Below are 13,108 nucleotides of genomic sequence, written 5' to 3'. Positions count from 1 at the left end.
TATAGAGTTGGGAAATATGATGTGTTATGATTATTATTATTATTATTAATACCACTATATTTCTCTAAAGGTATTTCATTTTTAGTCATTTTTAAAATGGTATGGGTGGAAACAATAGAGGTTTAATGTGCTGAATTTGTGGTTATATGAAAGATCAAATAGGAATTTAAAATAGTAATTTAGCCTGGAGGTGATACTTTTTTTGTTTTTGTTTTTTTAAAACTGGAGGATGGTCATCAGGATTACTTGGGGGGCTTTTCCAAAATAAATATTCTGGACCCTATATCAGACAGGGATTCTGATAAAAGTACGTATCAAAAGATTTGTGTTGCTTTTTAAAAAGTGTTTGGCTTGGCTAGGTGCAGTAGTTCATGTTTGTAATTTCAGCACTTTGAGAGGCCGAAATGGGAAGATTGCTTGAACCCAGAAGTGAGACCAGTCTGGGCAACATAGGAAAACCCTTTCTCTATACAATAAAAAAAATCAGGCTGGGCGCGGTGGCTTACACCTGTAATTCCAGCACTTTGGGAGGCCAAAGCGGGTGGATCACAAGGTCAGGAGATCGAGACCATTCAGGAGATCGAGACCATTCTGGCTAACACGGTGAAACCCCGTCTCTACTAAAAATACAAAAAAAATTAGCCGGGCATGGTGGTGGGTGCCTGTAGTCCCAACTGCTTAGGAGGCTGAGGCAGGAGAATGGTGCGAACCCGGGAGGCGGAGCTTGCAGTGAGCCAAGATCGCACGACTACACTCTAGCTTGGGCAACAGAGCAAGACTCCATCTCAGAAAATAAAATGAAATAAAATAAAATAAAATAAAATAGCCAAACATGGTGGCACATGCATAGTACCAGCTACTTAGGGGGCTGAGGTGTGAAGATTGCTTGAGCCTGGAAGGTCAAGGCTGTGAGGCTGCAGTGAGCCCTGATTGTGTCACTGCACTCCAGGCTGGGAGACAGAGAGATCACAAAAAAAAAAAAAACAACAACTTTCTTTTTGACTTCTAAAGGCAGTTTATGTTCTTCAGAGAACATTTAAAAAAAAATTGATTAATTGTAGTTTTTTTTCTTGCCCTTTTCGGTAAAGTAGTAGTATACATTAAAAAAAAAAAAAATTCCTTATAGTTAGCTAAAAGATGACTTGTTTATACATTTCTCCTAAAACACAGACATCTTGATTTAAACCATTTTCAATGTTTTAAATGATTGTAATTATCTAAAAAGTTTTTAATTTTGATGTTTAAAAAATGTTTTTGTAGCCTGGGCAACATAGTGAGACCCTGTCTCTACAAAAAACAAAATTATAAAAAATTAGCCAGGTGTGGTGGTACATGTGTATAATCTCAGCTATTCAGGAGGCTGAGGCAGGAGGATCTCTTGAGCCAAGGAGTTTGAGACTACAGTGAGCTATGATTGCACCACTGCAGTCTAGCCAAGGTGACAGAGACCTGTCTCTAAAAAAACAATGTTTTCATAATTTTTGTGTAACAATAACTAGTTAGAAAAGATAATGGAAGCGAATCCCAATCGTAATTGCATCAAAATATAAAAACCACCTAAGAATTAATTGGAAATTGTGTTGACCTCCATGAAGAAAATAAAAATTTATGCTAAGACATAGAGGATTTTCAAGAAAGAGCAGTGCTATGCTCCTCTGTGGAATAACTCAGTATTGTGAAGCTGTCATTTGGAATTAATTTATACATTCTCCTGAGGATAGGATGTGGGGAGGAATTTATTATCAAAAGTCTAATATTCATGTGCAAGAATAAGGCAGGCAATAACGATGAAATATATTTTTAGAAAAAATGAATTAGGATAAGGCTTGTACTGCTATGTATTAAAGTATATTATAAAATGACAGTAAATAGGCTGGGCGTGGTGGCTCACACCTGTAATCCCAGCACTGTGGGAGGCCAAGGCGGATTGATCACTTGAAGCCAGGAGTTCGAGACCAGCTTGGGCAACATGGTGAAACCCCATCTCTACCAAAAATACAAAAAATTAGCTGGGCATGGTGGCACACACCTGTAACCCAGATACTCGGAAGGCTGAGGCAGGAGAATCGCTTGAACCTGGGAGGTGGAGGTTTCAGTGAGCCGAGATCGTGCCACTATATTCCAGCCTGGGCAACAGAGTGAGACTCTGTCTCAAAAAATAAATAAAATAAAATAAAATAAAATAAAATAAAATAAAATGATAGTAAATAAATGATTGCAGTCCTTGTGCAAAACTACTGTGAAATGTAGCTGGGAAGTAGTTTCAAATATATGTAAGACTTTAGTAGTATTTCAAGTCTCTGCAAAAACAGAAACAACAAAAGGCATGCAAACAATATATTAGAACAATTGGAAAAAAAATTGTTAGATTTTAATCTCATATCATATTCTAAAATAACTTCCAGATTGTTTAAAGAGTAAACCATGAACGTGGTTTTTAATTTTAGAAGAGTGAAGCCTTAACTAAGCAAGCAAGGTGTTTTTTGTTTTTGTTTTGTTTTTTTTTTGAGACAAAGTTTTGCTTTTGTTGCCCATGCTAGAGTGCAATGACACTATCACGGCTCACCACAACCTCTGCTTCCCAGGTTGAAGTGATTCTCCTGCCTCAGCATCCCAAGTAGCTGGGATTACAGGCATGTGCCACCACACCTGGTTAATTTTGTATTTTTAGTAGAAATGGGGTTTCTCCATGTTGGTGAGGCTGGTCTCGAACTTCCAACCTCAGGTGATCTCCCCTCCTCGGCCTCCTGAAATGCTGGGGTTATAGGCATGAGTCACCATGCCTGGCTGATTTTTAAAATACAGTAATATATATTGTGATTTCTTTTTTGTTGTAGAGTGTTCTGATTCCAATTTTCATTGTGCTAGTTTTAAAAGTCTTATATGTAAATAAATGCAGTCAAATTGATGGTTTTATATTTAGATTAATTTAGGTTTCTATGCTATGGTAGTAGCTTTATAAACAGAGCAGGAAGAAATTATTCTGTATATGTAACAGCCATATGCTTCTTAAAAATCTGAAAGATTATAGTTTTGAGAGTAGATTTGAATATGCTATCAATAATGTTTATATCTTATAACCTTAAATTTTCAAGTACAATTTTTAGAATTTATACTATGGAAGAGAACAACACAAATGCACAAATATGTAGAAGGGTGTTGATTGCAACAAGTTTTTGGTAATATAAGAAAATTGAAAACAGTCCGTGTCCATCAGTAAGTTATTGGACAGATAAGGGTTTGTGCTTACAGTTCTGTGGCTGTTAAAAAGAATGAGATAAGCTGGGCACAGTGGCTCACACCTGTAATCCCTGCACTTTAGGAGGCCAATGTAGGCAGATCACCTGAGGTCAGGAGTTTAAGACCAGCCTGGCCAACGTGGTGAAACCCGTTTCTACTGAAAATACAAAAATTAGCTGGGTGTGGTGGCGCACACCTGTAATCCCAGCTACTCACGAGGCTGAGGCAGGAGAATCCCTTGAACCCAGGAGTCGGAGGTTGCAGTGAGCCGAGATCTTGCTGCTGTACTTCAGTCTGGGCAATAGGGTGAGACTCCAACTCAAAAAAAAAAAAAAAAAAAAAGTTCTAGAATATATATATGTGTGTGTGTATATATATCTATATATCCAGTATAACCATTCTGTAGGCTGCCTGTTCACTCTGATGGTAGTTTCTTTTGCTGTGCAGAAGCTCTTTAGTTTAATTAGATCCCATTTGTCAATTTTGACTTTTGTTGCCATTGCTTTTGGTGTTTTAGTCATGAATTCCTTACCCATGCCTATATCCTGAATGGTATTGCCTAGGTTTTCTTCTAGGGTTTTTATGGTTTTAGGTCTAACATCTAAATCTTTATATGTATGTATGTATGTATTTATTTATTTATTTTTTTGAGATGGAGTCTCACTTTGTCGCCCAGGCTGGAGTGCAGTGGTGCGATCTTGGCTCACTGCAACCTCCGCTTCCCGGGTTCATGCCATTCTCCTGCCTCAGCCTCACGAGTAGCTGGGACTACAGGCACCCACCACCATGCCCAGCTAATTTTTTGTATTTTTAGTAGAGATGGGGTTTCACTGTGTTAGCCAGGATGGTCTCAATCTCCTGACCTCGTGATCCACTCACCTTGGCCTCCCAAAGTGCTGGGATTACAGGCGTGAGCAACCGTGCCCAGTGATATATTTTTAACAAATGTAAAAAGCATACTGTAGAGCACTATATATGATGTGAACACATGACTGTATTTAAATAACATATATTTACATACATATATGTTATAAATACATATATATATATATATAAATACAGATCTAGAAGAATGGTTGACAGTGTTTCTGGATGGAATAGGTGGTTGGGCTAAGTTCCATTTTTTTTTTACAGGCATCTATGATATTTTAAAATTATTTAAAAATTTAATATCAACTAAATATGTATTTATAGCTAGATTGTAAAACTACAGAGGTAATAGGTGAGATACAGAGCAGGTATGGCTTTTTAATTTTCCAGTAAAAAAAAAACAAAGGTCAGTAATTTAATAACTAGCAATAGAGATAAGGGAGTTGTTTAAAGTTCCAATTTTGTTTATTTTGGGAAATATGTCCTTTTTGTCACCACTACAATGAAATTTCCGAACTGTTTTTTTTTTTTTTTTTGAGACAAGGTCTCACTGTGTTGCTCAGACTGAAGTACACCGGCGTGGTCATAACCCACTGCAGCCTTGAACTCTTGAGATCAAGCGTTCCTCCCACCTCAGCCTCCTCAGTAGCTAGGACTACAGGTGTGCATGACTACATCCAGCTAATTTTTTAAAATATATACTTTAAGGTCTAGGGTACATGTGCACAACGTGCAGGTTTTTTACATAGGTATACATGTGCCATGTTGGTTTGCTGTACCCATTAACTCCTCATTTACATAGGTATTTCTCCTAATGCTATCCCTCCCCGCTCCCCCTACCTCATGACAGGCCCCGGTGTGTGATGTTCCCCACCCTGTGTCCAAGGGTTGTCATTGTTCAGTTCCCACCTATGAGTGAGAACATGTGGTGTTTGGTTTTCTGTCCTCTTGATAGTTTGCTCAGAATGATGGTTTCCAGCTTCATCTCTGTCCCTACAAAGGACATGAATTCATCCTTTTTTATGGCTGCATAGTATTCCATGGTGTATATGTGCCACATATTTTTAATCCAGTCTATCATTGATGGACATTTGGGTTGGTTCCAACTGTTTGCTATTGTGAATAGTGCTGCAATAAACATACGTGTGCATGTGTCTTTATAATAGCATGATTTATAATCTTTTGGGTATATACTCAGTAATGGGACTGCTGGGTCATATGGTATTTCTAGTTCTGGATCCTTGAGGAATTGCCACACTGTCTTCCACAATAGCTGAAGTAGTTTACACTCCTACCAGTAGTGTAAAAGCATTCCTATTTCTCCAGCATCTGTTGTTTCCTGACTTTCTAATGATTGCCATTGTAACTGGTGTGAGATGCTATCTCATTATGGTTTTGATTTGTATTTCTCTGATGACCAGTGATGATGAGCATTTTTTCATGTGTCTTTTGGCTGCATAAATGTCTTCTTTTGAGAAGTGTCTATTCATGTCCTTTGCCCACTTTTTGATGGGGTTGTTTGATTTTTTCTTGTAAATTTGTTTAAGTTCTTTTTAGATTCTGGATATTAGCCCTTTGTCAGATGGGTAGATTGCAACAATTTTCTCCCATTCTGTAGGTTGCCTGTTCACTCTGACGGTAGTTTCTTTTGCTGTGCAGAAGCTCTTTAGTTTTTGTTTTTGTTTTTTTTTTTTTGAGACGGAGTCTCGCTCTGTTGCCCAGGCTGGAGTGCAGTGGCCGGATCTCAGCTCACTGCAACCTCCGCCTCCCGGGTTCACGCCATTCTCCTGCCTCAGCCTCACGAGTAGCTGGGACTACAGGCGCCCGCCACCTCGCCCGGCTAGTTTTTTGTAGTTTTAGTAGAGACGGGGTTTCACTGTGTTCACCAGGATGGTCTCGATCTCCTGACCTCGTGATCCACCCGTCTCGGCCTCCCAAAGTGCTGGGATTACAGGCTTGAGCCACCGCGCCCGGCCTCTTTAGTTTAATTAGATCCCATTTGTCAATTTTGGCTTTTGTTGCCATTGCTTTTGGTGTTTTAGTCATGAAGTCCTTGCCCATGCCTATGTCCTGAATGGTATTGCCTAGGTTTTCTTCTAGGGTTTTTATGGTTTTAGGTCTAACGTTTAAGTCTTTAATCCATCTTGAATTAATTTTTGTATAAGGTGTAAGGAAGGGATCCAGTTTCAGTTTTCTACATTTGGCTAGCCAGATTTCCCCGCATCATTTATTAAATAGGGAATTCTTTCCCCATTTCTTGTTTTTGTCAGGTTTGTCAAAGACCAGACGGTTGTAGATGTGTGGTGTTATTTCTGAGGCCTCTGTTCTGTTCCATTGGTCTATATCTCTGTTTTGGTACCAGTACCATGCTGTTTTGGTTACTGTAGCCTCGTAGTATAATTTGAAGTCAGGTAGCGTGATGCCTCCAGCTTTGTTCTTTTGGCTTAGGATTGTCTTGGCAATGCAGGCTCTTTTTTGGTTCCATATGAACTTTAAAGTAGTTTTTTTCCAATTCTGTGAAGAAAGTCATTGGTAGCTTGATGGGGATGGTATTGAATCTATAAACTACCTTGGGTAGTATGGCCATTTTCATGATACTGATTCTTCCTATCCATGATCATGGAATGTTTTTCCATTTGTTTGTGCCCTCTTTTATTTCGTTGGACAGTGGTTTGTAGTTCTCCTTGAAGAGGTCCTTCACATCCCTTATAAGTTGGATTCCTAGGCATTTTATTCTGTTTGTAGCAATTGTGAATGGTAGTTCACTCATAATTTGGCTCTCTGTTTGTCTGTTATTGGTGTATAGGAATGCTTAGGATTTTTGCATGTTGGTTTTGTCTCCTGAGACTTTGCTGTAGTTGCTTATCAGCTTAAGGAGATTTTGGGCTGAGGCAATGGGGTTTTCTAAATATACAATTATGACATCTGCAAACAGGGACGATTTGACTCCTTCTTTTCCTAATTGAATACCCTTTATTTCTTTCTCTAGCCTGATTGCCCTGGCCAGAACTTCCAACACTGTGTTGAATAGGAGTGGTGAGAGAGGGCATCCCTATCTTGTTCAAAGGGAATGCTTCCAGTTTTTGCCCATACAGTATGATATTGGCTGTGGGTTTGTCATAAATAGCTTTTATAATTTTGAGATACATTCCATCAATACCTAGTTTATTGACAGTTTTTAGCATGAAGGACTGTTGAATTTTGTTGAAGGCCTTTTCTGCATCTTTTGAGATAATCATGTGGTTTTTGTCTTTGTTCTGTTTATGTGATGGATTATGTTTTGATTTGCGCATGTTGAACCAGCCTTGCATCCCAGGGATGAAGCCGATTTGATGTTGGTGGATAAACTTTTTGATGTGCTGCTGGATTCAGTTTGCCGGTATTTTATTGAGGATTTTTACATCGATGTTCATCAGGGATGTTGGTCTAAAATTCTCTTTTTTACTTGTGTCTCTGCCAGGGTTTGGTATCAGGATGCTGCTGGCCTCATAAAATGAGTTAGGGAGGATTCCCTCTTTTTCTGTTGATTGGAATAGTTTCAGAAGGAGTGGTACCAGCTCCTCTTTGTACCTCTGGTAGAATTCAGCTGTGAATCCATCTGGTCCTGGACTTTTTTTGGTTGGTAGGCTATTGATTATTGCCTCAGTTTCAACGCCTGTTATTGGTCTATTCAGTGATTCAACTTCTTTCTGGTTTAGTCTTGGCAGGGTGTGTGTGTCCTGAAATTTATCCATTTCTTCTAGATTTTGTAGTTTATTTCCGTAGAGGTGTTTATAGTATTCTCTGATGGTAGTTTGTATTTCTGTGGAATCGGTGATGATATCCCCTTTATCATTTTTTATTGTGTCTATTTGATTCTTCTCTCTTTTCTTCTTTATTAGTCTTGCTAGCAGTCTATCAATTTTGTTGGTCTTTTCAAAAAGCCAGCTTCTGGATTCATGGATTTTTTGAAGGTTTTTTTGCATCTCTATCTCCTTCAGTTCTGCTCTGATCTTAGTTATTTCTTGCCTTCTACTAGCTTTTGAATTTGTTTGCTCTTGCTTCTCTAGATCTTTCCATTGTGATGTTAGGGTGTCAATTTTAGATCTTTCCTGCTTTCTGTTGTAGGCATTTAGTACTATAAATTTCCCTCTACACACTACTTTACATGTGTCCCAGAGATTCTGATATGTTGTGTCTTTGTTCTCATTGGTTTCAAAGGATATCTTTATTTCTGCCTTCATTTCGTTATGTACCCAGTAGTCATTCAGGAGCAGGTTGTTCAGTTTCCGTGTAGTTGTGTGGTTTTGGGTGAGTTTCTTAATCCTGAGTTCTAGTTTGATTGCACTGTGGTCTGAGAGACAGTTTGTTATAATTTGTGTTCTTTTACTTTTGCTGAGGAGGGAGTGCTTTACTTCCAACTACGTGGTCAATTTTGGAATAAGTGCAATGTGGTGCTGAGAAGAATGTATATTCTGTTGACTTGGGGTGGAGAGTTCTGTAGATGTCTTATTAGGTCTGCTTGGTGCGGAGCTGAGCTCAAGTTCTGGATATCCTTGTTAACTTTCTGTCTCGTTGATCTGTCTAATATTGACAGTGGGGTGTTAAAGTCTCCCATTATTATTGTATGGGAATCTAAATCTCTTTGTAGGTCTCTAAGGACTTGCTTTATGAATCTGGGTGCTCCTATATTGGGTGCCTATGTATTTAGGATAGTTAGCTCTTCTTGTTGCATTGATCCCTTTACCATCATGTAATGGCCTTCTTTGTCTCTTTTGATCTTTGTTGGTTTAAAGTCTGTTTTATCAGAGAGTAGGGTTGCAATCCCTGGTTTTTTTTAGTTTCCATTTGCTTGGTAGATCTTCCTCCATCCCTTTACTTTGAGCCTATGTGTGTCTTTGCATGTGAGATAGGTCTCCTGAATACAGCATACTTATGGGTCTTAACTTGTTATCCAATTTGCCAGTCTGTGTCTTTTAATTGGGGCGTTTAGCCCATTTACATTTAAGGTTAATATTGTTATGTATGAATCTGATCCTAACATTATGATGTTAGCAAATCCAGCTAATTTTTAAAAATTTTTTTGTAGAGATGGGAGTCTCGTGCTATGTTTCCCAGGCTGGTCTCAAGCTTCTGGCCTCAAGCAATCCTCTCACCTCAGCCTCCCAAAGTGCTAGGACTGCAGGTGTGAGTCACCATGCCTGGCCCTCAAACTTCCTATGCCATTGGACTGTGCCTGCCTGTCCACCCTCAATTCTTGCCCTTTGTGCTCTGTACTCCAAACCACTTGGATCTTCTTTTAGATTCTATAACTTTCTGTGCTTTTTCTTGCCACAGGACCTTTTGTATAAGTGGTTTCCTCTTCCTAGAATGTTCTCTTTCTACTCCCCTTAACTCTATGGATCCTTGATATCTCAACTTAAGCAGTACCTCAGAGAAGCTCTTTTGATTCCTTAGTCAATATTTGGCTCCTTTGTTTTATACTTTTGTGTGTCTTTCTTTCTTTCTGTCTTACCCTTCATCTCTTTGCAAAAATATGTTTGGTCTCCTCCACTGGATAACTGGTTCATTAAAGTGGGTGTACATCTGGATTTGTTTATTGTTGTATTTCCAGATCCTAGCATAATGGCTGCCATATAGTTAATGCTTAAGAAATATTTATGGAATGAATCAATCAATTCTTACTGAATCCCTTTTTAGCTTTTTCAGCAGCTGCCTACTTGGGTGCTGATAAACTTCCAGGGGTGACTCCCTTAGCATTTAAATGGAATTACAGTTTACATCCTACAGCTTGCTTTTCCTACTTGGGCATTTTTCCAGTTCATTTATTTATTAATTTATTTTTGAGACAGGGTCTCACTCTGTTGCCTAGGCTAGAGTGCAGTGGCGTGAACATGGCTCACTGTAGACTTCCTCCTGGGCTCAAGGGATCCTCCTGCCTCAGCCTCCTGAGTAGCTGAGACTACAGGTGCACACCACTCTATCCGACTAAGTTTTTTTTTTTATTTTTTGTAGAGATGGGGTCTCACCATGTTGCCCAGGCTGGTCTTGGAACCCTTGGGCTCAGTCCTGTGTCAGCCTCCGAAAGTGCTGGGATTACAGGCCCTCCGAAAGTGCTGGGATTACAGGCATGAGCCACTGTGCCCAGCTATTTCTCCATTTTAGAAGATTTATGGATCTATTTTCTTCAGAGGCCTTATTTTGTATGGTGCATATATGTTTATAATCAGTTTGCTGAATATGTAACCTTTGCTTTCTGGTTTATCTGGCTTTGTCATTTATACTCTCTCGGTTCGTTTTATGATATGTAGCTTATTCTGGTTATGTATTTGATAAAACTGTAGACTGTGCATTTGTCTGGATAATGTGCAACTTGATTTTACTCAGGACACTTGTCTTTGCTACTTTGAAGTATAATTTGCTGGAGAAAATATGAAAGCATTAGGATAATAGGTTTCAAATGTATCGTTAAACATAAAACTTACTTTTATTTTATTTTTGAGGCAGAGTCTGGCCCTGTCGCCCAGGCTGGAATGCAGTGGCACGATCATAGCTCCCTGTAGCCTCTATCTCCTGTGGTCAAGTTATCCTCCGACCTTTTCATACCAAGTAACTAGGACTGGATGTGCACGCCACCACGCCTGGCTAATTTTCTTGATTTTTAGTAGAGACAAGGTCTCACTGTGTTGCCAGGCTGGTCTTGAACTCTGAGCTCAAGTGATTTTTCCTACCTCGGCTTTCCAAAGTGTTGAGATTCAGGTGTGAGCCACCACGCCCAGCCAGAACTTACTTCTGAAAATTTTCTTTTAATTGTGCTCCAAACTAAAACAAGTCACCTTATCTAAAATGTATACTAGATTAATTTCTCTTGGTGAAAGGCACATATCATTTATTTCTAGTTGTTTCTATAAGTACTACTGTCCTCAGTTTCAATGCTTTTTTCTTTTAGAGATAAAAGAGGATTAGAAGGTGAAAGAAAATGCTGGGAACTGACCGTTGTGTGGTGGAAGAATGGTTATCAGAATTCAAGGTAAATTGGATTGGAGATCAGAATGTATTATATTATTCTGTATGTCAGTAATTCAAACAGTGAATATGTGCTCTATGGAGGAACGTATAAAAATATGGTAGGAAGTGAAAATGGCAAAATACAAAATAATGTGCTTCTGTAATTGTAGTTCTTAAAAATGGTACTAATATGAATAATGACTAGAAGGGGATATGTAAAAATGAAAATAGTTGTTAAGATTGATGAGACGATATTTTAAAATATATTCAGTAAAAGAGAAGATCCACCAAGCTTTAATAAGGCACAAAAATTACGTTTTTCTATCCTGTAATTAAAAGTCAAATAGTCTTGATGGAAAACTATGTAATTTATGAATACTGTGGAATTGTAAATGTTTCGGCAAAACATAAATGCAAGAATTGAAACATCCTACATTTTTTAAAAGGTTAGATTAATTTAAGATGGCCCATTTCAGGAAATCTTGGTATAATGTGTGATTTCTAATCAGTATTTATGGTTGAGTAGTTAGAAGGATTCTATACTATAACATCCTAACTTAATTTGTTTGCACTCTGATGGTTCTTTCTTTCTTTTTTTTTTGTTGAGTTGGAGTCTCACTCTGTCGCCTAGGCTGGGGTGCAGTGGCGCTATCTCGGCTCACTGCAACCTCCACCTCCCAGGTTCGAGCGATTCTTCTGCCTCAACCTCCTGAGTAGCTGGGATTACAGGAGCCCACCACCATGCCTGGCTAATTTTTGGTATTTTTAGTAGAGACAGGTTTCACCATGTTGGCCAGGCTGGTCTTGAACTCCTGACCACAAGTGATACGCTCACCTTGACTTCCCAAACTGCTGGGATTCCAGGCATAAGCCACTGTGCCCAGCCTATTTCTTTATATTAATTATTTTTACTTTTCTTACTTGAGTTTGTTGTAAATCTGTTCAAGAACTACTTGTGTAAAATAAAGTTCCTCACTTCTCAAATGTTCACTTTTGTTTTCCTTTGGTGGTTTCTTTTAGGCATTACCTGACACTCAGATCACCAGTTATGCAGCAACTTTACACCGGAAAAAAACACTTGTACCAGCCCTCTATAAAGTTATTCAGGATTCGAATAATGAGGTAGGAGAGCTCAAGAAAAATAATTTCTACATAGTGAAATGAAATATGTTTACCAAAACATGTAAATTTAAGTTTTATAGTTTTCTCTTCTTGTGAAACTGGAAAATTTTCTTTCTGCTGTTTTTCATTCTGATAGTTGCTTTGGCTTTCCCTATTCCCTGCCTTTCCATATTTTGAAATGTTTTGGTCAAATTTTTTCCTGTTGAGTGTGCAGTATGTTTTGATTGTTGATTTTAGTGACCATCATCTCAGTGGATTATTTATTTGAAACTTTTCTGTTGCCTGTTCTGGAATGTTTCCTGCTCTGGAAGCCATATTTTAACTGTATACTGATCCAACTTTATTTATCTTAAGTATTTTTACAGTTATTTTTCTGAGAATATATAATTAGGTATAATCACTCTAAAATCAAACTGATAACACAAAATGATGCTGCTAGTCAATTTAGCTTGAAAAGGATCAGAGGAAGCACTTTTTAGTCTAAGTAGTCAAGATCGATAATCTTAGAGTAAGAGTTTTGTATTATTTAACCTTGTGATAGAAGGAAAAAGTGCAGTTATTGAATCTGTATGTTAACTTATGCAAAATACACACATTATCTTTCCATTAACACAGTAGTGTGACATACAGTTTTATCACCACTGGATTCATGTATGCTTAAAATGAAAATGAAAGGAACACACAGGAAAGTAGCTTCTTATCTTCCCAGATACAACCTCCAAGAGTGCCTCTGCTGTGTACTGGAGTGAGTTTGAAGAAGTTCAGGTAATCCCCTCCTAACCAGCAGCTTAACTTAAAGTGCATCTTCATTTTTGTCCTATCACTAAAAGCTTGCTTATTGACCTCCTTCTTTCCTGTCTCCTAAATTGCGATTGGCTCTCAGTTAGAC

At 38.4% G+C, this 13,108-nt stretch overlaps 1 protein-coding gene across 7 annotated transcripts in view; it reads left to right on the top strand.

The window, feature by feature from the left end:
• The window catches only part of HYCC2 (hyccin PI4KA lipid kinase complex subunit 2), an 85,231-nt gene that overhangs the window by 26,860 nt on the left and 45,263 nt on the right, over positions 1-13,108 (top strand). For 6 of the 7 annotated variants that reach the window (XM_011718101.2, XM_071073161.1, XM_071073158.1 and 3 more), the window contains 2 exons: positions 11,039-11,119; positions 12,118-12,219. In XM_011718101.2, coding sequence (XP_011716403.2) covers positions 11,069-11,119; positions 12,118-12,219 — 153 coding nt within the window. In that variant the 5' untranslated portion in view covers positions 11,039-11,068. Of the gene's footprint in view, positions 1-11,038; positions 11,120-12,117; positions 12,220-12,928; positions 12,985-13,108 lie in introns of those variants that run through there. The other variant, XM_071073163.1, reaches the window with a different exon arrangement.

Source organism: Macaca nemestrina, chromosome 11, assembly GCF_043159975.1.
Source record: "Macaca nemestrina isolate mMacNem1 chromosome 11, mMacNem.hap1, whole genome shotgun sequence".
In the NCBI taxonomy this organism is placed as follows: domain Eukaryota; kingdom Metazoa; phylum Chordata; class Mammalia; order Primates; family Cercopithecidae; genus Macaca; species Macaca nemestrina.
Note: the sequence above shows the minus strand (reverse complement) of the source record. Positions and strands in the feature narration are given on the sequence as shown.